This window comes from Dunckerocampus dactyliophorus, chromosome 1 (assembly GCF_027744805.1).
Source record: "Dunckerocampus dactyliophorus isolate RoL2022-P2 chromosome 1, RoL_Ddac_1.1, whole genome shotgun sequence".
NCBI lineage: Eukaryota > Metazoa > Chordata > Actinopteri > Syngnathiformes > Syngnathidae > Dunckerocampus > Dunckerocampus dactyliophorus.
In genome coordinates, this window is record NC_072819.1 from 50,348,158 (window position 1) to 50,370,238 (window position 22,081).

A 22,081-nucleotide genomic window follows, 5' to 3' on the forward strand; every position below is an offset into this window, starting at 1 on the left:
TATTCATTAATTAGGGATGCTTAGATCAGGTTATTGTGATACCGATCACATAGATTAAGGGTACATTTTTACATCTACCACTGGATGTATCAGGGGTCACTAACGTTTTCTTCCTGTTAGGAGCTACTTTTACAAAATGAAAATGGCCAAGAGCGAGTCATTTTTGTAACATTTTCATACTTCAAGCCAAGCAAATATGCTCGTTTTGCCAGAACACGAACAAAATGCTAGCATCCTCACGTTTTGTATTTCAGAATGCGTTCCTTTCTAGTGTTCTCCCATTATGAACTGAAAACCCGAATGAAAAGCCTCATGTGGTCGTGGGGGGCTCCCTGACACGTTGGTGACCCCTATATGGTGGCTATGGTGTTGGTGGCTTTATGATTTGAAAGGGGGGGGCGTACAATTTAGACAAAAGCATATTTGACTTACTTTTTCAAGTAAAGTCAGTAAGTTTCCTGTCTTGACATTCATTGTTGTCAGTGGGTAAGAATAAAGTCCTGCTCCAGACCAACACTGCATGTTCTTTTCAACTGCCACACTGGCGACCCCGACGTGCCCCCAATGATACGTTACCATTTATCAGTGGTGAGTACCTACACATCCAAGGTGAACACACTTAATATTAAAACTCGTAAGAGTAAAATAGTTTTATTGTATCAGTGAAGATGAACGGAAGGCACACGTACAGCATGTGAAGGTCAATACTTTCCTCCATTGATCACAGAACAAAACATTCATGTTTAATCTGCAAAGCATGAGGTCGCTCTGTCACCGACACATGACGCAAATCACTGCCGTTTGCAAAAATATATTCATATACCGTTTAACTATACAGCGTTTCTACACACTGAAGCGACTCTACTATACAAAACGCAGAAAACTACCTCAACACAGTTGATCGTAAGAAATCGTCATGCTAGGAGTGAATCAAAAATAGTAGCAGTACTTTTTGTCATAAAACAGTTGGGGGGGCGGGGGGGGGGGGGGACAACAAACAAGTCCATATAATGCCAAAAATATTAGCTTTGAAAACACACAAAAAAAGACATTCCAATATACGTGTTTATAAGGGGACATCTGGAAAATACGAGAGTCCCTTTCAGGCAAGTTCCAGAGTTGCATGGCTTGGAGAGATTGTTTTTGGTTGAATCAGAGCACTTCCCCTTGCCATCTTTTCATCATAAGGTGTTTTCAGATATTTGTGAGTGGTGTGATGTGAGTCCGGTACAAATGATTGTTTGCAGAAATATTACTGAAACACCGTGAGGGGAGGTTTGAAACAGACAAAGCCATACCAGAGTGAAAGTACTTTCTACAGTTTAAAAGTATAAAAGATCTCAAACCCTCATCGTGGTCTTATAATGTAGACTGTGCTTTAGTACAAGCAGCTGTCGGGGAAGCCCAGTCTCTGAATGCACTGTTCGCTCCCATCCGCCAAGTAAGGACCCTCCTCCTCGTAGGCGGGCAGGGGCAGCCCGTCCTCCTCGGCAGCAGGTAGGGGGGCATCTGGGTCGGGTTTCAAGCTGGGCCTTTGGTTGTCTGGGAATGCCAAGGAGAAGAGCGCCTGGGGGTTGCACACAAACTTGTAGACGTACCTTTCCCCGGCAACCTGCAGGAGGAACCAATCAAAAGGAGAGAATCTGAGCGCTTGTCGCTCCTTTTTGGATCGCCGTGATTTCTCCCTTACCTTCTGCATGATGCCCTTCTCGTAGTAGTATCTCAGTGAGCGGCTGAGCTTGTCATAGTTCATGGCAGGTCGATTCTTCTGGATCCCCCAGAGCCGGGCCACCTGGATGAAAGAGGAAAACATCAAACCAGACCTTTCATGATGTCTCGCTTCAGGGTTCATTGCATGACGCCACCCCGACCAACCTCTTCAGGGTCAATGAGTTTGAACTCCATGTTGCGCCCTGTCCACACAATCAGATGTGCGTTGGCCGGGTCGTCCAGCAATGTGAGTAGAAACTGCCAGAGCTGCAGGGAGCCGCGGCGCTGGTACGGCAAACCGTCCTGCTTTATTTTACCTAAAAAAAAAATAAATAAAAAGCAGACCTGCTTTATGTGCCGCACACGGGAGGCGGCATCGCCTCTACTCTATTCATTTTCAATGGAACCGGTGCGATACGGTGATTACCGCGGGCCGCTTGGCTGAGCGGTGACACGCGGTAATCACCGTATCGCACCGAAATTTGTGCCTGTGTTCGTGCGTGTCATGCGACGCGTGTCATGCGACGTGTGTCTCAGAAAGTTGAAAAATGTTCAACTTTTCATCGCTGTCACCCAGTCGAGGACCAATCAGCAGGAGGTTCATTGGTCGACCAATGAGCAGACAGAATGCTAACCAGTACGCTATGCTTGCCGTGTCAGATTTCCCGGAGCTATTTGACATTTCTAAAAAAAGAATACAGAGATATAAAGAAAAAAGCAGCGGCATGAGCACTCTTTGGTGCCAGAGTAAACATAGCGGGAAAGTTTACATTCATTTACACGAACATTTCTGCAAGTTTATCTTTACTACCAGCAAGAGTACTCGATCAACACCTCGGAACTACTTTGATACCCCCAATCACCCAATTTAAAAATGTTTCAAAGTGTATTAAAAAATAACAGCAATATATTTGGCTACACCACTGGACTCTGAACATCGACCAGAAGGACTGATAAAGAGCCCAGAATGATGGGCGTACCGCGCTCCTCTAGAAAGTGAAAGTTAAGCTTGTGTGAAAGTGAAAGTTAAGCTGGTGTGAGAAAATGACAACAATGCATCTTTTGTGTGTCTGCCTCTTCTCCCAGTTTTTCCATCAGTCACATGTAAGTGTTGTGCAACTCTGATTGTGCTATGTGAGTGTGTGAGTCAAGAAGGCCTTCCATGAGAAGCCATTAGACTGAATCTAGAAGTGTAATAATGTCAAACATTACCCTCCTGTCTGTCCGGAACAACGCAAGCATCGTCGTAGTAAAAGTGTGATTCAGAGTCACAAGGGAACCCTGCAAGTGGAAAATTTGATTAAAACAAACTCACACTGAGGTTCTGCAGATGTGGAAAACAGAAGCGCACACACACACACACACACACACACACACACACACACACACACACACACACGCACACACACCTGTGCTGCTGTTCTGGTACAAGACTGAAGTTTTGCCAAAGGATGATGACTGGCAGGTTTGGACCTCTGCAAGACATAAACACATGGCTTACGTGACATCTCGCTCGTCATCTGTCATGGTGGACCGCGACATGAGTTGGTCCACGTGTTGGCGACATAAGCCTGTAGTACGATTACCCACACACACCTGTGTCAAAGCTGAAGTCTCGTGGCTCTTGTTTGATGGTGACATGGTTGAAGGTGACCGCGCTCGGACCGCAGGGTACCGCCTCCGGGTAGCGCGGATCCACCAGCTCCTGTTTGCAAACGCCTCGGCCACTGAGTGGAGCCAGAGGCTCTGACAAGTGCCGCTGGTACAAGGGGCGGCTGACGTGGCTCGAGTGGGGGTAGGGCGCGTTGTCCATCTTTTTCGGTGGTAGAAAGGACAAACACGGTTCTGACATCTGTCTCTGAAACCTGAGAGGACATTTCAGTCCAAAGCCATGAGGTTGTGCTATGTGAAATTACAGCGAGACAAAAACGCCAGCCGGATATTATGTGACTCATTCAATACCAAACATGTAGTTATACGTTTTTTTAAGCCTGAACGCCCAATCCCAAAGACATATTTATACGTCGTTTTGCGCGAGAGGCAAAAAGAGGTGATGACGCAACTGCACACTAAAAGATGTCACTTTTAGAGCAGTTTTAAACCATAAAGATGGCCACAAGGTGGCAGAAGTGCAATTCATAAGAGCCTGGCATGGATCTTTTGCATGTCCATGTGCTGCTCAATGAATTAGAATTTGACCAAAAAGTAATGTGAAAAACTGTAAATAGTTCAAGGTGTTATATTTGTAAACAAATTGCTATTTTGGTGTAAAACAAGCCTTTTTTGTGTTGGTACAGTTGTTTAGGATATTTGAGAGATCACAAAAGCAAAAAATATTTGTTTCAAAGTGAAAGTTATGCTTGAAATGTATCTTTTTACACAAAGCATTTTTTTCCTCCCTTTTTTAGTTGGGAACTGATATTTTCCTGAAACTTACAGATGTTCTACTGCTGATTAAAGGTAAAAACAAACCTTTTTTCTGATGAAAGATGAGAGTCTAATCTTTCTTTTGGTAGGTTCCGTGTTTATTTAGCCGTAGAACACAATAGTCTGTGTGCCTCGAAAGATCAGTCAAAATAGTCTAAAAAGGCCGCTACTGAAGGGGGTGTCTGGGATTGAATGAGGTAAATAAAATGAAGCAGTAAAATTGGGTTTAGGACTCACCTCTGTTCAGAGCCAAAAGCTCCAGTGGGGCAGCGGATAGGATGGCGTGGCAATGCAAACGGCGAGTTCTGATTGGCGTGCTGCTGTGGCATGCTGTGGTGGTGGGTGGGGCTCGGGGTAGACACCTGGTTTGTGGGACAGCTGGTAACCCGCCTTTGCACGGGCACCGTGAACTCTGCTGGTTTCCTGTCACAGGCACTTTGGAATGGGGGAAAAAAAGGAGGATTTCTGACTCGCTCTGCACCGCATACCGTGAAGGTCTATTCCCACCGCGCAGGCAGGAACGCGTCCTACCTGTAGCTGTAAAGGCACACATCTGCGTGAGGCGTCCTGCAGGGGGACACGTCTTTGGACGGGCTCGACTCTCGCTTCACTTTGCTAGCCGGCGGCCCTTGAAATATCACTGCAAAGCAATAAATGCACCACTTATTCGGTCCTTTTGAAACATATTAATGACGAAAACCGAGGTGCCACTGTGTATGCGTGATCCAAACATAATATGCAGCTTGCAAACAACAAATGGAGAGCAGATGGAAGCGATATGAACATTTGCCGACCGCTACGACTGGAAATACAGTAATGGTGCATTACAGATGGACTGCAAAAACATCCGAGTGTTTGTTCCTTCCTCTTCCAGCACACACAAACAATCTCATCAGGAGAGGAGGGCTTAAATAATTGATGTATGTTCAACATGACGTTCCCCCCTCCCCTCATGCACTCTACTCACAGTTACTGGACTGGAAATCTGGGACAAACTGCTCATCGTCAGGAACCTGAGCTGTCAAGGGAAAGATAAAAACAGGTCAGATGTTACATAAAACCCAGGAAGTTCATACAGCATGTCCCAGAATGCCTTCTTCTGTACCTTCTGCGATCCAAATTTCCTGAAGCTGGCTCAGATCCTGGAAAAGGTCTACGGATACACATACAAAGCATTTTTATTTTTAAATCTCCAAAGTCTAACACTTTCTGCAGACTTATAGGAAATAAAAACATCACAGGCGTACCCTCTGTGTCTTGATCCAAGCCAGCATCCATGAACTTCCTTTTCCGGTCGCCGAGGCATCGCTCTGTGTGGCATTTCTGTACACAAACGGCAGGGAGTAGGCATCAGTTGGCAACCATGAATGCTTCCGATACAACATCGACTTACACTCTCTGGTACCACAAAGGGGACTTGTTGGTCATAAAAGCAGTCCATGTTGCAGAAGTCTTCAGCCTGGAGTAAATAGTAAAATAAATATGAATTATATATATATATACATAACGGTTATAACTTTTGAATGACGCTGTAGTCGTTAAATAGTGAGTTACAGCGACTGGAACCGTGGCATTCCTGTGGTAAACAAAACTGTGAATGGAGTTGACGCAAGGAGGGGGGCGGTGGGTGCTTGTTTTTCACAATGAAGTGAAACTTGATCCCAGTCGGGGACGGTGGGGGCGGAGGGGCAACTCGCCATTGACAAGTATTTTAACACAACTCAAAGACGCACGATTGACGACACAAGCGGGTCGAAAAGAGCGGCAGTTGCGCGCACACACCCGCACGCACGCACGTACACAATTGCACTGCGTTGATAGATGCGATACAAAAATGGACGCACTGTTACCTTTCCGTCATAAAATGGCGAATGACTGCAGCGTGATCGAAAAAAAAGGACCCGGAACCGTTGTCGGGGTGAATAATAACACAAATAACAACGCTCCTCGTCTCACCTGACAAGCGAAGTTTCTCAACAGTGTGAAAGTTGAACTCGATCAGGGTTTCCTCCCCTACATTCCCCGCAAAGCCTCGAATAAAAACTCGGCTGCGGATTTTTTGCTCAATGGAGAACCTCCCGGCGCTGGATGCGAGCCAAGCCCGATGCCCCCTTCTCATTGGCTCGCTCAAGTATCAGTCAAGTGTCAGCCAATGTACTCCGAGAGCGCTCTTCCAGACGTCCCCTGTGCTTTTTTATGAATGGCCTCGCTTCATTCATGCTGTCTTAAAGGGCCAGACGGCACATTACGTAATCACGTCCATATTGAGGAAGTACAGAACAGTACAGGAATAAAAACGGTTATCCAACCTCGTGCCTGTATTGAGTACAGATGAAAAGGAACACATTTCCAACAACTATGTGTTACGACTTTGTCATTCAGATATCTGTACCTTTTGAATACTTACAGTGGAACTAATTTGTAAAGCCAGTGTGCAAATACAACTAATCACAGTAACTTGTGACAAAGTCCCCTGGCCTCTTTTTCATGGCTCAGCAAATTGTTGGTGTTCTACTCAAAAAGTGACGATTCACAGAGTTTCTTGTTCAAACATTAGCCGTATGCTGCAGTTGTTGATTTACAAAGCCCATGTTGACTCAGAAATCACATGGATCGTATGCGTTCATAACGTCACGGTTAAAGTAGGTTTTTATTTTTTCTCATTCAACCGTAGCTTCTGCAGTCGACCGTCTTACAATCTGGCCTCAAAACTTGCAGCGATGTGAACACAGCAGGCAAGCATTGTGGATTATATAGACGCGGCTCGAAGAAACGTGAGGATTGTCACACATCCTGTGGAAGACAGTTCCAGATTTTGGCAGCATAAAACTGAGGAGACCACCGTACTTTGGCACAAGCAGAGCTGTTTTAAAGTCTATTCTCTGAGTGACAGGAAGCCAACACAGAGACCTGAGCACTGTACTAATATGCTCACATTTCCTGGTTCTAGTCAGGACTCGAGCAGCAGCAATCTGGATGTACTGCAGCTGTTTGACAGAAGGCCGTTAGAGTAGTCTAGCCATCGTTCATTAGTACTTATGCATTTCAAATTTAAAATGCGTTTAATAAGTGTGTGAGGCGTGTTTTGGGCAGCCACTTTTATTGCAAATGTTGATCCAAAATGAGGAGGAGAACATCAATGTTGATGCAGCATCATAGCTGCTAGAGTGACATAAATGGACATTCTTATGGGCTTCTCAATTACATGTGGTTATGTGCTGTTCGGAACATAAAGTTCTATGTACTTTATACTCGGTAGTTTATTACACAGTTTTATTTTGGTTCTACCAGCCTGTGGTCTACCTTTATTGCATGTTGGGATTTGGATGTTTGTGTTGAACCTTTACTGGCGTGAGCGAGGTTGCAGTCGTGCGTACGTATGTCTTGTATGTATTTGTGTGTATTTGTATTTGGTGCGCACCATCGAGCCCCAGCGTCTGTAAGATGAAGACTAACTGAAAGTGGATATTATTCAGACTCCAAATGGAATCATCAGCACATCAGTTAAGCTGTGCATGGCTGGTCTGTGTTTGTGCACAAGCTGAGTATCAGCTATGCGGCGCTGCTCACTGTTGGTCACCTCAGAACAATGGCTGCTGGCATGCCACCATCCGCCTGTGTCATCAGAGAGCTTTTTCAGCTCTTTCTGGGCTTTGCCATCCGCCACCAGTTGCTAGCACACCTCATGCCCATACTGGCTGGACAACAACCTTCACCTTCACCGTGACTCGTCTTCTACCCTTATGTGTTCTTTTACCGTGAAATCAAAACAAACAAGCTCACACGACACAACACTCAAGCTTGTGCATTTATTGCAGGGGAGGATCAGGTTGGGGGAGGGAGGTGGCGGTGGGCTAATAGTCTGCAACGCGCCTCATGGAGCCCACAGTGGGATGAAGGGCCCCCCACTCGGCATGCCGCCTGTATTCGCCCTTCTCCAGCAGGTACTGGCGCCCCCTGTAGTTGGGCTGCTCGTAGAAGACCCAAATGCCATCTTGAACATGAGCCGAGTGAACGTCCCGGTAGCGCCAGCGGTCCTGCAGGTTCGGCTGGTCGTCGCTGAATTCCATCATCTGGCCGTCAAAGTCTGGACGTTCGTAGATGCGAATCCTGTGCCTGCTTGGAGGCTGGAACGCAAAGCGGAAGTATTTGTGAAAGCTCATTCTTTTCCTTAGCTTTTCTTCCTGGTTCCTGTGTCGCTGCTGCAGGAGTAGTCAATCATCACACCATTTCAAAGATTTACAAACTGTTCAAAACACATGAGCAATATGTTTGATTACAGCGCTGGACTGTAGCATGGATCAGGCTTGATGAAGAGCACAGGATGAAAGTACACAGAGTCTAAAAATAGCAGCTGCCGCGCCCCCTCTAAAACATGAAGGTTAAGTTTGTGTGAAAGTGAAAGTGAGGCTTGTGTGGGAGAGTGAGAACAACGTGTCTGCCTCTTCCCCCAGTGTTTTTCCATCAGTCATATGCAAGTGTGGCGCAAGTCTGATTGTGCACCGTGAGTGTCAAGAAGGTCTTCTATGAGAAGCTAATGGACTGAATCTAAAGGTGTAATGATAATAACATCTAACATACTGATAACGAGCATCACTTCCGCACCGTGTCACCACCGTGTCACCACCGTGGTCCCCTTTCAAGGGGCAACTTACGTGTCTGATCAGGCGACAGGAGCGGATGGTGTCATTGAAGCCGTTCCAGCTCTGGTAGTTGGGGTACTCGCCCTGCACCAGCACATACTGGTAGCCCATGTACTGGGGCCTTTCGTAGAGGACCCAAGTGCCGCCTTCCACCCGGATGGAGTTGCAGCGGCTCAGGTGGGAGCTGAGCTCAGGACAGTCACTGCTGCATTCAAAGTAGCGGCCCTGGTAGTTCTTGTCCTCGTAGAAGAAAATCTGCGACAAGGAAATTCTGTGTGTTTCAGTGAACGCTGACACTTCTTCATGCTGCGGCTCCCAAACATCATTTTTGTGGTACTAAAAGCGTCTTTGCAATGAGAACGTATCGTAAAGCAACCTTTGCAAGGAAGAGTAACTCCCAGCATGCGATATACTCACCTTCCCTGTGCGCTCCATGGTCACTTAGTCACTTTCATCACATCAAAATCCTTCATTCAGGCTGCCTTGCTGCCACTCCACTTTTATATGAAGGCTGATGAAATGCAATGCCAGTGGAATGATTGTCATTCAAATGAGCTGCCCATTAACTTTGGCGCATTAGCTGATGCTGCATTTGGCCTTTATATGTGTTGATACTGAAATTTTGAATGAACGCTGACGTCTGACTCGAGAAAAAAATGCAGTTGGGTTTGGATTTGCCGCATAAAACAATGCTGTTGTTTGTTGTTTGAGATCGCTAATGACATGATATAATTTTGCTAATGCACAGTGCTTACTGTATGGTAGTGAACGACATGTCTTCAGTTGATGGGGTGTAAAACAAATACAAGCAACCTTTTCCACTTTTCACTGGTGCAAAATCTATGATTTAGAAATACAAGCTTATTATATATAAGCTTTGAAGCTGTGACTTCTGGGTTCCCGGACAACGCAAGCACGGAGGGGCTCTAAGCTGCAGAGCGTGGCGGCCAAAACAACCAACGCTCCGCAGGACATGATCATGAGCTGAGTCAGTAGCGATGACAGGAAAGCTCCAGATTTGCAGTGATGGAAAATAAATCTTATACTGTGAATTTGTGAGCAGAGCCCACCCTGCCCGATGTGTGCCCGAGGTGAGATTTGACATGCCGCCCCCTCACATTTACATACTCTTAAAAAGAAATGTAACTGTCTTTCATTTTCTATGATAATATGTCACCCGGTTTACATGAGCGGTTCTCGGAGCGGACAAGATGCCTCATTCATGTGCTGCAGGGAATAACATTTCACAGGTAAGACTTAAGAATCCATCCATCCGTCCATCTTCTATGCCGCTTATCCTCATGAGGGTTGCGGGGGTATGCTGGAGCCTATCCCAGCTGACTTTGGGCGAGAGGCGGGGTACACCCTGGACTGGTCACCAGCACATATAGACAAACAACCATTCACACTCAGAACACGCAAACTCCACACAGAGATGCCACTGAAGAATCACCTTTGACAATATTTGGCCCATAGACAGCATGATTTGGCCATTCTAACATTGTTTTGAGAGCATAATTCATTTATTCATTGACGTTACTTCCAGGCTGTTACACTAATCGGTATCAGTTGACATCAGAATTTGGAAATGAAGAGTTGGACAATATCGGCATATTGGATATCGGCAAAAAAGCCAATAACAGACGTCCCTAATAAATATTTTTGGAATGTGGGAGAAAACCGGAGTACCCGGAGGAAAACCATTTTGAACCCATCTCTTCCCAATCTCTTGACTGTCTGGCCAGCATGCTAACCACGAGGCTGCCCTGCGTCACATCGGACTCAATCATACTTACAGATACTTTTAATAGAATTGTACTGAAGGTGCATTTTTTCCCAATTTTTTTGCCAAGCCCTGGCATTTTCCTGTATTGCCTAATGGGCCAGTCGGCTGTGGTGATGGTGACTGGCTACAGTAAAGCACAATTCCATGTTTAGCCAGTGAGTGCCAGAGTTCGGCGTTCATTAGACACACACTTCATGTATTACGTCCAGTTAGCATTTGCTATCAAACATTCCACATATGCAAGAAATGAAAATCATAATGCAAAAGACAATGCAGCCAAAGTGAAGGCAACGTATTAAAAAGCTTTCAGCAACGGGCACATTTTTCAATTCGTGAAATAAGAAACGGAAGAGTAGAAAAACACGCATTTCTATAGTGGAGTTCATGACACGAAGCAAAGCCCTCAAACAATTCACTTATTTCAACTTAAATAGCCGCTACAAGTGGGCAACTTGTGTTATAGATGTAAGCGTCGCACCGCTGACTTAGTTGATCCATAATCGGAATAATAAGTTGCATCTCTGTGTGTAGTTTGAGACATGATGCTCACCGTTGCTGCGGGGGAGTAAGAGCGAATCAGGAGGGGAGCTTAACGTCAGCTGACTGATGTCATATGACATCTACAAAGTGACCTTTATGCCATTGACCCAAGCTACCTTCGCGATGGATGTAATGCGGACGTATGCAACTGGCGCTCCAAAGTCAGAATTCTTTTGCATGTATGAACGTTTTTCAAAAAGTCATAACTTTTAACTACATAACTACATTTATGAAGGAGTCATTTCATTTTTCAGTAACATTTTTAAAAAATGTTTGGCACCCCCGTAGCATCTGCCTATGTTGCCTAATGGGCCCGCTGGCTTGGTAACAGATATAATAGGTATCATATTTGACTGTATAACACTGTGGTGTATGTGAACCAGTAACAAACGAAAGAGTCTGCTGGAGTTTCCTTCTCATTTATTGATGGTCAATGCATTTCCACTGGAGGCTAGAACTCTGTGATCCTGCGGAAGGAGCCTATGCCGGGAGAGGAGGCCCCCCAGTCGGCATGCTGCCGATACTCCCCCTGCTCCAGGAGGTACTGGTGCCCCCTGTAGTTGGGGAGGTCGTAGAACACCCAGGCGCCATCGGTCACCACACAGGAGTAGGCCTCGCGCACCTTGTAGGTGTCATACAGTGAGGGACAGTCGTCCGTGCACTCCACCATCTGGCCCCCGAAGTTTGGCCTCTCGTACAGTCTCAGCTTCCAGGCGCTGCCGTAAACCTGGGAGCACGGGAGATATTAATAGCACAGGAGATATTAATAGCACAGGGAATAAAAGCCACTCTGCCCCACGACGTGGCGCTTACGTTCTTTATTGCGCGGCAGGATTTGACGCTGTCGCTGAAGGCCATCCACTGCTGGTTGTCAGCATACTCTCCTGGGCAGAGGATGTACTGGAAGCCCTTGTAGTTGGGCCTCTCGTAAATCACCCACACGCCACTCTCCACCCGGATGGAGCTGCAGCGGGTGAAGTAGGTGTGCAGGTCTGCGCAGTCACTGCTGCAGTTGTAGCAGCGGCCCTGGAACTTCTTCTCCTCGTAGAAAGTGATCTTTGGCAAAGACAGGAGACACTGTGAGGCATTTGCACTCGGAAAACCCCCCCCACAACAGTCCTAATGCTTTTATCTCACCTTCCCCATGTTGATGTCCCGCAATACTCAGTCCTTGCTGCAGCCCCATCAAAGTATTTATCGATAAACAAAATGTGCAGAGCGAGGCAAGCCTTTGATACCCAGATGAGGTGGATTTACATATCAGCAAAATGGTGCCGTTTGATTGGCTTTTGTTCCACTGTGATGAGGACTGGCTATCAAACACATGCTGGAACAGGGAGGGCAGTGGTGTCCCCCGATGGGGGTTTAAGGGGAGGGCTGAGGTGTTCAATGATGCATCCCACATCACTCCAGTCGTTTCTGGTGCCACTTTTACAGCATACAAATGTTTTGTTTGGCGGCGGAGCCTATTGTCGATGGAGGTAAACACGAAATTGTCTCACACGTTCACAGTTCCACATTCACAGTGCGTGTGAATGCTGAGAAATGCTGTGACCGAAGACGAGTTGTACTCATGCAAGAACAGGATAACATGCAGGGGCTGTGGGCGGCATAGCGCTTCATTATTATTATTATTATAACTTATTTTAATTGCAGTCCTTTTCTGTCCATAATCTTGCCTTTCACCATTTTACCGAAAAGGTCCAATATTTCACAACGCCTACATTTCATTTTTAAAAATATTAAGTGTATTAATTATTCATCTATTTCTTCATTCATGAAGTGAAATGAATGAATTACCCAACCCCGTGTGCCCCGCCTCTAGCCCAAAGTCACCCGGGATAGGCTCCAGCATTCCCCCTGCGACCAGAGCGAGTACAAGCGGCAGAGAAAGTTCAAAAATTAATTCTACAAATATAATTCTTAGAATTAGTAGAATTCGATATGCTTTTATGTAAATGTATATCAATTTGAAATAATAACTGTAAAACTCGGAATTCAATCTTAAGCAATATATTTTTTAAATGCCTGTTTCTAACATGCTGACGTGAAAACATGATGACCAAAGAAACTGCAGCCTGTTTTGTGTATTTCAGCTTGCTTTATTCACCAAGTGACACATGAAGCTAACAGGAGTCCATGATGCGCCTGATGGAGCTCAGTCGGACGATGTTGCTCACTCCCATCTCGCGGAGGTTGCGGTGCTCGCCGGGCTTCAGGTACAGCATCCTTCCCCTGAAGTTGGGCTGCTCAAACATCAGCCAGTGACCCTCCATCACGTTGCACGACTGGCAGTCAGACATGCGCAGGCGGTCCACGTTGTCGCAGTCGTCGGTCAGCTCGTGCATCTGGCCCCCGAAGTTCTCCTTTTCGTAGATCCTCACTCGGAAGGGTCCCCTGTGCTGTGGGTCGAGAGACGCCGGCAGGCAAAATGTGATCACGAGCAGATCCCAAACCCGTCCTCAATGTTCATTTGCTTGAAAAGTTGCTTTTGGCCGTGTGTCAACATGCGCAAAGAATCAGAGGACCAAGAATGCTCAGTCAATAACAACTGCAACGCAAAATCGATCTCGGAATGCGTCTACTTCCAAGCAGTGCATGCACCTACCAAGGGAATCATGCGGGAGGACCGGATGCAGTCACTCATGTTGATCCCCATCAGACGCTGGCTGTCTGGGTACTCGCCCCTCCGGACCAGCACCTGATGACCCTTAAAATTGGGCTTCTCATAAACCATGAAGAGGCCGCTCTCCACCCGGCAGGAATTGCACCTGCTCAGGTAGGTGGTCAGCTCGGGGCAGTCGCTGCTGGTCTCGTAGGAGCGACCCTGGAAGTTGCGGTCCTCGTAGAAGATGATCTGCGAGAGAGCAGTGCCAAGTAAAACGTTTGTGAGTGGAAAGCTGCTCAGCCCGTGATGGTCCACCATTTCTCACTTACCCTCCCCATGGTCATGGTATTTGTGAGATAACTGCAGATGTACAGCTTCGGCATCAAGCCGTGTCCCTTTTTATACATTGCGCTTTGTCATAATACTTCCACATGGATTGTGCTAAAGCCCTGGAGTCATCACTCTATATTGTGTGCCAGGCTGTATCACTATAGGGTGACGGACTTCACTGTATGTCAGAATGTAGCCATTGTTAGAGCTGGATGTTTAATGCTGCAAAACTCAACTATGGAATCGATAGTGGCAAAGATCTGTGTGATGACCTGACACAAAAGGCCTCATACCAGCTGGAAACTCCTCCATAGATTTTATGTACAATTAATAAGCGGCCATTTGAGGAACGTGTCGCTTCTGTGATGAGTTTGCATTACACCCCTCCCCAAAATGAATTCAATAATGACTATAGAGGTCTGCTGTAAAAAAAACAAAAAAAACAGCCAAAGAATGCGGGCCCATGCGCACTTGTGATGAGTCATGATGTTTCACACAAAGGTGTGCAAGGTTGTCTGAGGCTGAGGGTCGGTATAAAATGGGCTCAGTTGTTGGCATGGTTGCAAAAACTACAAGCGTCACCATGGGCAGGGTAACAGCCAACCCAGAGTCGCACATAGTTTCGAATCGCACAAGTGTGGCAAAACTGTTACAAGTTTGCGCTGTGTGTCTCTTTGCCAGATCATTTTCTTCGAGGAGAAGAACTTCCAGGGCCGATCCTACGAGTGCAGCAGCGACTGCTCCGACATCCACCTGCACCTGAACCGCTGCAACTCCTGCAGGGTGGAGAATGGCTGCTTTGTGCTGTACGACCGCTCCAACTTCATGGGCAACCAGATCTTCCTGAGAAGGGGCGAGTACTCGGACATGCTGCGCATCGGAAGCATCGTGGGCATGGGAACAGTGATGATGGACACTGTTCGCTCTTGCCGCCTGATCCCCATGGTAAGAACTTTTCTGTGGAGCCACGAGCTCCTGGTTATTTTCGAGAACGGGTGGACTTGCCATCACATATTTTACTCGTCCAACAGCACAGGGGACAGTTCAGGATGAGGATCTACGAGCTCGAAAACTTCACGGGTCAGATGCAGGAGCTGCTGGAGGACTGCGAGTCGCTCCAGGACCGCCTGTACATGTCCGACTGCCAGTCCTGCAACGTGATGGAGGGCCACTGGCTGCTGTTTGAGCAGCCCAACTTCCGAGGCCGTATGATCTACGTGAGGCCAGGAGAGCACAGGAGCCTCCGGGAAAGCGGTATGAGCAACATTATGAGGATCAGCTCCATCAGACGCATCACGGATGTGTGCTGATTTCCAGTCATGTAAAAAAAACTGTCATTCGAAATAAAGTAAAAGAACAACCTTTGTGTGGCTGGCATTAAACTTTTTAAAAAAATGTTCAGGTCCGTCCCATGTGGACGGGGCCTGTCATTATTAGAACTGGCTTACTTTCAAATAGACATATTCTTTACACACAATAACAAACAAGTTTCACATCATGAGCATATTTGAACGGAATAAAGAATGTGGAGCAGAAAGGTGTTCCCTTCCCTACAAGCACCTTCATACCAATTTTCTAAATTCCAATTTTACATTGAGACAGAGACAAGGCTGCAAAACAGCCTTTTTCAGGCAAACGTGCACGCGTGCTGGTGTGCCGTTTGGAAGTGATGCTGTCATCACTCTCAGTTGTGCAGGTGGGGCCGAGCCCACAGTCAATGTCACAATGGGGGATTGAGAGCAAACAATAGCAAACTCGGCGATGATGTATAAAATGAACAGTGTCCTGCTGACGCAGATAATAGAATGGTGCCCCATTGAAAGCCAACCATATGAAAGCTGCTGCTTGGTGAGCAGTATTCTTGTTTTCTCCCCAAAGGCAGCAATGCATTACAATGTTTAGGTAACGTGTATTCAATCAGTATGAAGTACAGTACTGTGCCATAGTAGTAGTAGAGGGTGAAGAACAGACTGGCAGTGCCGTTATGATCCTGGGGCAAGGCAGGGCAAGCTTTTCAATCCGGCCCACCCAAAGTTGCCAAAATAATTCATTAAAACTTGATATCGGTCGGCCGATATTATTGGCCACCACTGGCATAAAACTGAGATATCAGATCATATCGGAATCGTTTTTTCTTCCAGTATTGATAAGTGAGACCTCATCCACCTGCACCGTACTCCACAGAGAAACAGAGCTTTTTAGCTGAATACGCCCACGGTCTGGAATCTTTTCCAAGTTTCACCTTTGGACTGTAAATATGCAGTCTGCCATGACTGTTAAGTACTGCTTATGTGAGGGGGGAGTAAGGTGTCTTCCTTCAATACTTCAATACTAATCTGATATTTGGCTCCTGTCCATGTGAAGGAGCAGCGGTTCTACTCCGAGCACCTCCCGGAGGGGCGAGCTCCTCACCCTATCCGTCAGGGTGAGTCCAGCCACCCTACGGAGGCCGCTCGATCTTGTTCTTTCGGTCACGACCCAAAGCTCATTACCACAGGTGAGGGTGGGAACATAGATCGACCGGTAAATTGAGAGCTTTGCCGTCCGGCTCAGTTCTCTCTTCACCACGACAATCCGGTACAGCGACCGCATTACTGCAGACGCTGTTATCGGTATTGGTCATTGAAGACCTGGACAACATGGGTATATGTATCGGCAAGAAAGCCGATATTGAGTCTCTGTAATAAAACACTTAAACAGGAGGTGACGTTGCCTCTAGTCCATTCATCTTCAATGGAACCTGCACGACAGGGTGGTTAGCGCGAGTCTCCATCCAGCCAAGCGACAGGCGAAATTCGTGCACATAAAATTTGGGCACACGCTGGTTTGAATTGGTTGAAAACGCTGCGCTTTCATGGCTGCGGCATGGGAACTCATTGGCGGCAGAGTAAACATGTCGGGTAAGTTTACACAAATTTGCACGGACATTGAAGTAAGTTTATCTTCAATACCAGCAAGACAAAATGTACTCGATCAACACAGGCCGCTTTTCCTCCTCTGAACTACAGTACTTGATACCACCAAATTCCCTCAACATCTGACAGCCAATCAAAACCGTGGGAGACTCGTAATTCGCTCTGGATGTGAACGCGTAGCTCACAGCCGCTCTTCGCCTCCCGAAGCGGTTGTTTGTCGCTTCCCGTGTGTGGCGCCCATAACGCCGGCGACAGTGCTGTATTTACGATGCTATTTTTAAACTACCATAAGTCTTGAACCATTTGGGCATTTCAAAACTAGAGGCTCTGCGCTTTCCAGTGATATTACAGTGTGTCAGCAACGAGAAGACGAGGCTTTGATACAACGCAGAGTGGGGGTTTGTTTACAAAGGAGTGTGAGCATGTGAGAAAGAGGGAGCTTTATACAACAAAAGTAATATTTTATTGCATATTTTGCCATGTTTTTGTTTGATTGCAAACATGGCTAACACTTTACAATAGGGTACACAAAGTTACACAAAAGTTCATAAGGAACGAGCCTACCTAACCCTAACCACTACTCATTAGTTCCTCATTAGTTCTTCATTAGTTCCTCTGTAGTTTGTCTAAATTTATGTGCCTTAGTCATTAGTTCCCCATCAGTTCCGCATTAGTTCTTCATTAGTTCCTCAGTAACTACTGTATTTTTGTGTACCTTATTATAAAGAGTGACCCAAACACGTAAAGGAGGAGGTCCAGGAGGTAAAAAATCTGCAGCTGTTTCAAGAAGGGAGGAAATAAAGTCATTTATTGCTTCACTTTCTCTGTTTTGCTACTTTACATACACAGGAACCACCAGGGACCAATCAAACCTTGCCTGACTTAGACAAAAGAGACGCTTCCAAAAAATACTGGCCTAAAGTCCATCTATAGCTATATCACACAGTTGAAAATAGATCATATATCGCCAAAAACTTTGCCCACCCCTGTTCTGGGGGCTGTAATATATTCAAATCTGTATGTAAAAACTGTGCTATATGTCCTTGGACTGACTGTGTTTATGCTGACATCCTCATATTTGGCAGTAGGAACCCTTAAACCCTAGTTTGTTTGATTTTTATTTCATGTCAACTGCCTTTCCATTTGTTATTCTTTTTACTCTCTTGTTGATAAGGTTTTAATGCAAATGTTAAGAATTGTTATTATATTTGTGGAAGACCCCACTAATCCCTTGTGTCATTCGACATTGAAAACGAATGTGGAAATTGTAATGAGAGCGCAGTCTCGCAAGCTAATCCCAATCATGCAACTCATGGATGCGGGGAACATAAAGAAAATATTTGCTGTATGTGTTGAGGTATGCTGTAAGTGCTTTACTTACATGAAAACAAACAAAAAAAACGTACCACCACACAAAACAGAAAAATATGCATTGTTGGAGAGAAACTGCTGACCGTCCTGCTCATTGTTCTGTGCTACAATGACACGGGTCATTTGCGGGTTATAAAGGCCAGAAGCGCCTGCAGCAGTATGACCAGGGTTAGCTACACAATGGGAAAGGTGAGACCGCTTGTTTTGCTGTGTGCCTCTGTGGGTTACCCACAGATCACCTCTCATGCAAAACTGTATGATTTTGTCTGAATGAAACAACTTTCTGGATTTTCCTTAACTCTTCTCAACTAATCTGCTTGTAGATCATCTTTTACGAAGACAGAAACTTCCAGGGTCGCTCCTACGAGTGCAGCGGCGAATGTCCTGATCTGCATTCGCACTTCAGTCGCTGCAACTCTATCAGGGTGGACAGTGGGGAATGGATGGTCTACGAGAAACCTGACTTTTCAGGTTATCAGTACTTCCTGAGGAAGGGCGAATATCCAGACTACCAACGCTGGATGGGATTTAATGACTGCGTGCGATCCTGCCGCATGATCCCGAAGGTAGATATCTATGCCACTGGGTGTGTCTTGTCGTCATCCCTCACAAGTGCTAATGGATCACCTCATCTCCTCCTCAGCTTCAAGGTTCTCACAGGCTTGTTGTCTACGAACGCCCTGAGTTCAGGGGTCAGACAATGGATCTCAGTGATGACTGCCCTTCTCTGTATGAACGCTTCCATTTCAATGACATCCACTCCTGCAACGTGATTGACGGTCACTGGATCTTCTTTGAGCATCCCCACTATAGGGGTCGCCAGTATCTGGTGCGTCCTGGAAAATACAGGCTTTTTAACGAGTGGGGGAGCTTGAGTCCAAGGGTGGGTTCCATCAAACGGATCACTTTGTAAGAAAAATGTCACATTGTCTACATCGATGACTGTTAATAAATGCCCTCAAACAACCTCAATGACTGCTTTTGCCCTGTTCAAGCTGGTTGTCTCATGGTGCTGAAAGGTCTTTCATGTGATTCACTCAAAAACCAAAACACAACATTTAAGCCAAGCATCTTTATTGTGAACAGAGAGAGAGGAAGAAGGTCCTAGTTGGAGTCAGTGATCCGCCTGAGGGAGCCAATCCTAGGACTGGCACCTCCCCAGTCGCTGTATCTGCGGTACTCGCCAGGTCTCAGGTAGTAGGTCCGGCCTCTGTAGTTGGGCTGGTCGTACAGCAGCCAGTGTCCGTCGACCACGTTGCACGAGTTAATGTCAGACATACGCAGGCGGTCCTGGACATTCGGGCAGTCGTCGCTCACCTCTTGCATTTGGCCGCTCATGTCCGGCCGTTCGTACAACCTGATTTTGAAGGAGCCTCGATGCTGGAGAAGAAACAAACATGAATAAAGCATGTTTCTTTCAGTACTTTTAGTCAACTCAGCAGTCAAGGGATATTGTGAAAAAGTGCTTCTTCACGGGTGCTAGACTTTTTGCAGAGCCAATATTAGACTTGCTTCACATTTGTTTCAGTTCAAGGGTATGTTGTTTCTTTTGAGTATAAGACAGCCCATTAAGCTTCGACCTATCTTCTGCTCAGACCTACACTTACCACCGGAATCATGCGACAAGAGCGGATGCAGTCGTTGATGCCGATCATGCGCTGGTTGTCTGAGTACTCCCCTCTGCGCAGGAAGTACTGGTGGCCCAGATAGTGGGGCCTCTCGTACACCATGAAGCAGCCACTCTCCACCCGGATGGAGTTGCAGCGGTTGAAGTAGGGGTGCAGGTCGGCGCAGTCGCTCATGCACTCGTGGTGCCGACCTTGGAAATTTCTGTCCTCATAGAAAATGATCTGCAAATGTTGGATATGCACAGCACCGGCTCACACATTGGGCTCTATGTTCAACGGTTCTGTTTGCAAGCAACGTACTAAACCTACCTTTCCCATTGTTCTCTTGGTGGGGGCCAACTGATGCTCAATCGGCGCTCTTAGTTTCGCTGCCCTTTTATATTAAGTAGCTGCATGATGGCACAGCACAAAGTATTGTTATACAAATAGGTTTTATAACAAATCTGGTTATGTATGGCAACGCGGCTGTGATGGTCACGCATTGTTGTCCCGTTTTGACATGTTCATCACTATTGATCAAAACACCAGAATGCGGGCAGCGCAGGGCTCACTGCTCCCAGTATCAGCAAAACAACAGCGGCCTTTATGTGTCGCCTTTTCATTCACAAAGATCCCAAATACTGCTAGCCAACATGTAACAAGCCTCTACAGTGGGCCAAGCAAATCAAGTACCTTTACATTCACCAAGCAGGTGGGCCACTAACGGAATGACTTCTTTTTGACAACACTTTACTTATACTTGGGTGCTGCATGAGATAAGGATCCCAAGACATAAAGGCTTGTTTACCATAGTGAGCAAATTTTAATGCACACCAAAACAATTGGGACCAGCTCTCCTACTAGTTACAGCGAATGCCTAACTAGAATTATTAACAAGAATTTGATGTAACCTCACTCCCCAGACACACCTGCACCTAGTGGTGGTTGGCTTCTTTTGTGATGTACCTAAAATATGTTTGAAGTGTAAGAATTTCAGCCAGACATCTACAGACCGCTTTGCACGCCCTACATTAGCTGACCTCTTTTTCAAAAGAAATTAAATTGTGCAAGTTCTTCGTCTTCGTCAAGCATTCTTAGTGAGGAAACATTTTGTTTCTAATAGTGACTATAATAATTCTCAGAAGTGGGAGGATTAATTGTCGTACCACTGCTGAGAGTGGGTGGACTAGATGTATCACAGAAATGTGTGGTTGTAGACACAGTCTATATGGAATGTATTCATCTTAGGGTGGTGGCAAGGTTTGGTTTGCACATCATATACTGTAGTTCCAAGTGCAGAAGCGTGACTATAGGTTAATATTGTCATCAGTAGCACTCCATCTTGGTCGAAATCTGGAACATATTGTATAGCATATGCAGAACTGTAACTTTGGAGTGACTTTGCTGTGATATTTTTTTGCTAAAATATTTGTCCTGTGTTTTATTGTGATTATAATCATGACCCACAAAATAAAGGCAAACCTGCAAAATTATCGAAGGATCGTGAAAAATCACAAGTGAAAATAATCTGTATCAGCATTGGGGTTAAAGGAATGGTTCATATTAATTCTATGACGCCCCCTGTGGCCATGACTACACAGTGTACAGTATATGTCAAAGCACAGTGGGTACAAGCCAGCATGAACACACATTTTGACTGGATGGCACCACTGTGTGGCCACTGATGATATCAGAGCTCCACTAGCATGGACACAAATGTGGCACTGCACATGTAAAACTGGTAGCCCACTTTCCAAGAAAGATTTGCTGCAATAACTTCATACACTCCTGATCAAAATTTTAAGACCAGTTGAAAACTTGCAACAATTTTCATTTTGGATCATAAGGAGGTTCTACATAAAGCTTCAAAATGCAACCTGCTTTGAGTAAGCATCCTTCCATCCATCCATTTTCTATGCCACTTATCCTCATTAGGATCGCCGGGGTATGCTGGAGCCTATCCCAGCTGACTTCGGGCAAGAGACTGGTCGCCAGCCAATGGCAGGGCACATATAGACAAACAACCATTCACACTCCCATTCATACCTATGGACAATTTAGAGTCTCACCAGTTAACCTAACATGCATGTTTTTGAAAGTGGGAGGAAGCCGGAGAACCCGGAGAAAACCCACACACGCACGGG

General features: G+C 46.0%; 7 protein-coding genes across 7 annotated transcripts; 2 read left to right on the top strand and 5 right to left on the bottom strand.

Moving 5' to 3' along the window:
• Positions 1–635: 635 nt before the first annotated feature.
• Positions 636–6,259, bottom strand: LOC129187670 (ETS translocation variant 5-like). The gene is made up of 13 exons (XM_054787260.1): positions 6,094–6,259; positions 5,531–5,596; positions 5,385–5,460; positions 5,243–5,290; positions 5,105–5,155; positions 4,669–4,777; positions 4,375–4,572; positions 3,307–3,575; positions 3,120–3,185; positions 2,923–2,991; positions 1,876–2,027; positions 1,691–1,792; positions 636–1,612 (listed from the first exon to the last, which is right to left on the bottom strand). The coding sequence occupies exons 2-13, from the start codon at positions 5,576–5,578 to the stop codon at positions 1,379–1,381; spliced, it is 1,422 nt and encodes a 473-aa protein (XP_054643235.1). The 5' UTR covers positions 5,579–5,596; positions 6,094–6,259; the 3' UTR covers positions 636–1,378.
• A 1,673-nt stretch (positions 6,260–7,932) lies between these two features.
• Positions 7,933–9,342, bottom strand: LOC129187697 (gamma-crystallin M2-like). Its single transcript, XM_054787310.1, has 3 exons — positions 9,198–9,342; positions 8,793–9,035; positions 7,933–8,264 (listed from the first exon to the last, which is right to left on the bottom strand). Exons 1-3 carry the CDS (start codon positions 9,213–9,215, stop codon positions 7,992–7,994), a joined length of 534 nt encoding a protein of 177 aa, XP_054643285.1. The 5' UTR covers positions 9,216–9,342; the 3' UTR covers positions 7,933–7,991.
• Positions 9,343–11,509: 2,167 nt separating this feature from the next.
• Positions 11,510–12,410, bottom strand: LOC129187703 (gamma-crystallin M2-like). Its single transcript, XM_054787317.1, has 3 exons — positions 12,244–12,410; positions 11,920–12,162; positions 11,510–11,833 (listed from the first exon to the last, which is right to left on the bottom strand). Exons 1-3 carry the CDS (start codon positions 12,250–12,252, stop codon positions 11,558–11,560), a joined length of 528 nt encoding a protein of 175 aa, XP_054643292.1. The 5' UTR covers positions 12,253–12,410; the 3' UTR covers positions 11,510–11,557.
• A 777-nt stretch (positions 12,411–13,187) lies between these two features.
• Positions 13,188–14,211, bottom strand: LOC129187673 (gamma-crystallin M3-like). The gene is made up of 3 exons (XM_054787275.1): positions 14,044–14,211; positions 13,715–13,963; positions 13,188–13,508 (listed from the first exon to the last, which is right to left on the bottom strand). The coding sequence occupies exons 1-3, from the start codon at positions 14,119–14,121 to the stop codon at positions 13,233–13,235; spliced, it is 603 nt and encodes a 200-aa protein (XP_054643250.1). The 5' UTR covers positions 14,122–14,211; the 3' UTR covers positions 13,188–13,232.
• Positions 14,212–14,494: 283 nt separating this feature from the next.
• Positions 14,495–15,408, top strand: LOC129187681 (gamma-crystallin M3-like). The gene is made up of 3 exons (XM_054787288.1): positions 14,495–14,636; positions 14,726–14,989; positions 15,076–15,408. The coding sequence occupies exons 1-3, from the start codon at positions 14,583–14,585 to the stop codon at positions 15,352–15,354; spliced, it is 597 nt and encodes a 198-aa protein (XP_054643263.1). The 5' UTR covers positions 14,495–14,582; the 3' UTR covers positions 15,355–15,408.
• Positions 15,409–18,489: 3,081 nt separating this feature from the next.
• On the top strand, positions 18,490–19,297 carry LOC129187690 (gamma-crystallin S-1-like). The gene is made up of 3 exons (XM_054787298.1): positions 18,490–18,519; positions 18,654–18,896; positions 18,974–19,297. The coding sequence occupies exons 1-3, from the start codon at positions 18,490–18,492 to the stop codon at positions 19,241–19,243; spliced, it is 543 nt and encodes a 180-aa protein (XP_054643273.1). The 3' UTR covers positions 19,244–19,297.
• A 90-nt stretch (positions 19,298–19,387) lies between these two features.
• Positions 19,388–20,366, bottom strand: LOC129187710 (gamma-crystallin M2-like). Its single transcript, XM_054787330.1, has 3 exons — positions 20,268–20,366; positions 19,938–20,180; positions 19,388–19,710 (listed from the first exon to the last, which is right to left on the bottom strand). The coding sequence occupies exons 1-3, from the start codon at positions 20,274–20,276 to the stop codon at positions 19,435–19,437; spliced, it is 528 nt and encodes a 175-aa protein (XP_054643305.1). The 5' UTR covers positions 20,277–20,366; the 3' UTR covers positions 19,388–19,434.
• Between the last annotated feature and the right edge of the window lie 1,715 nt (positions 20,367–22,081).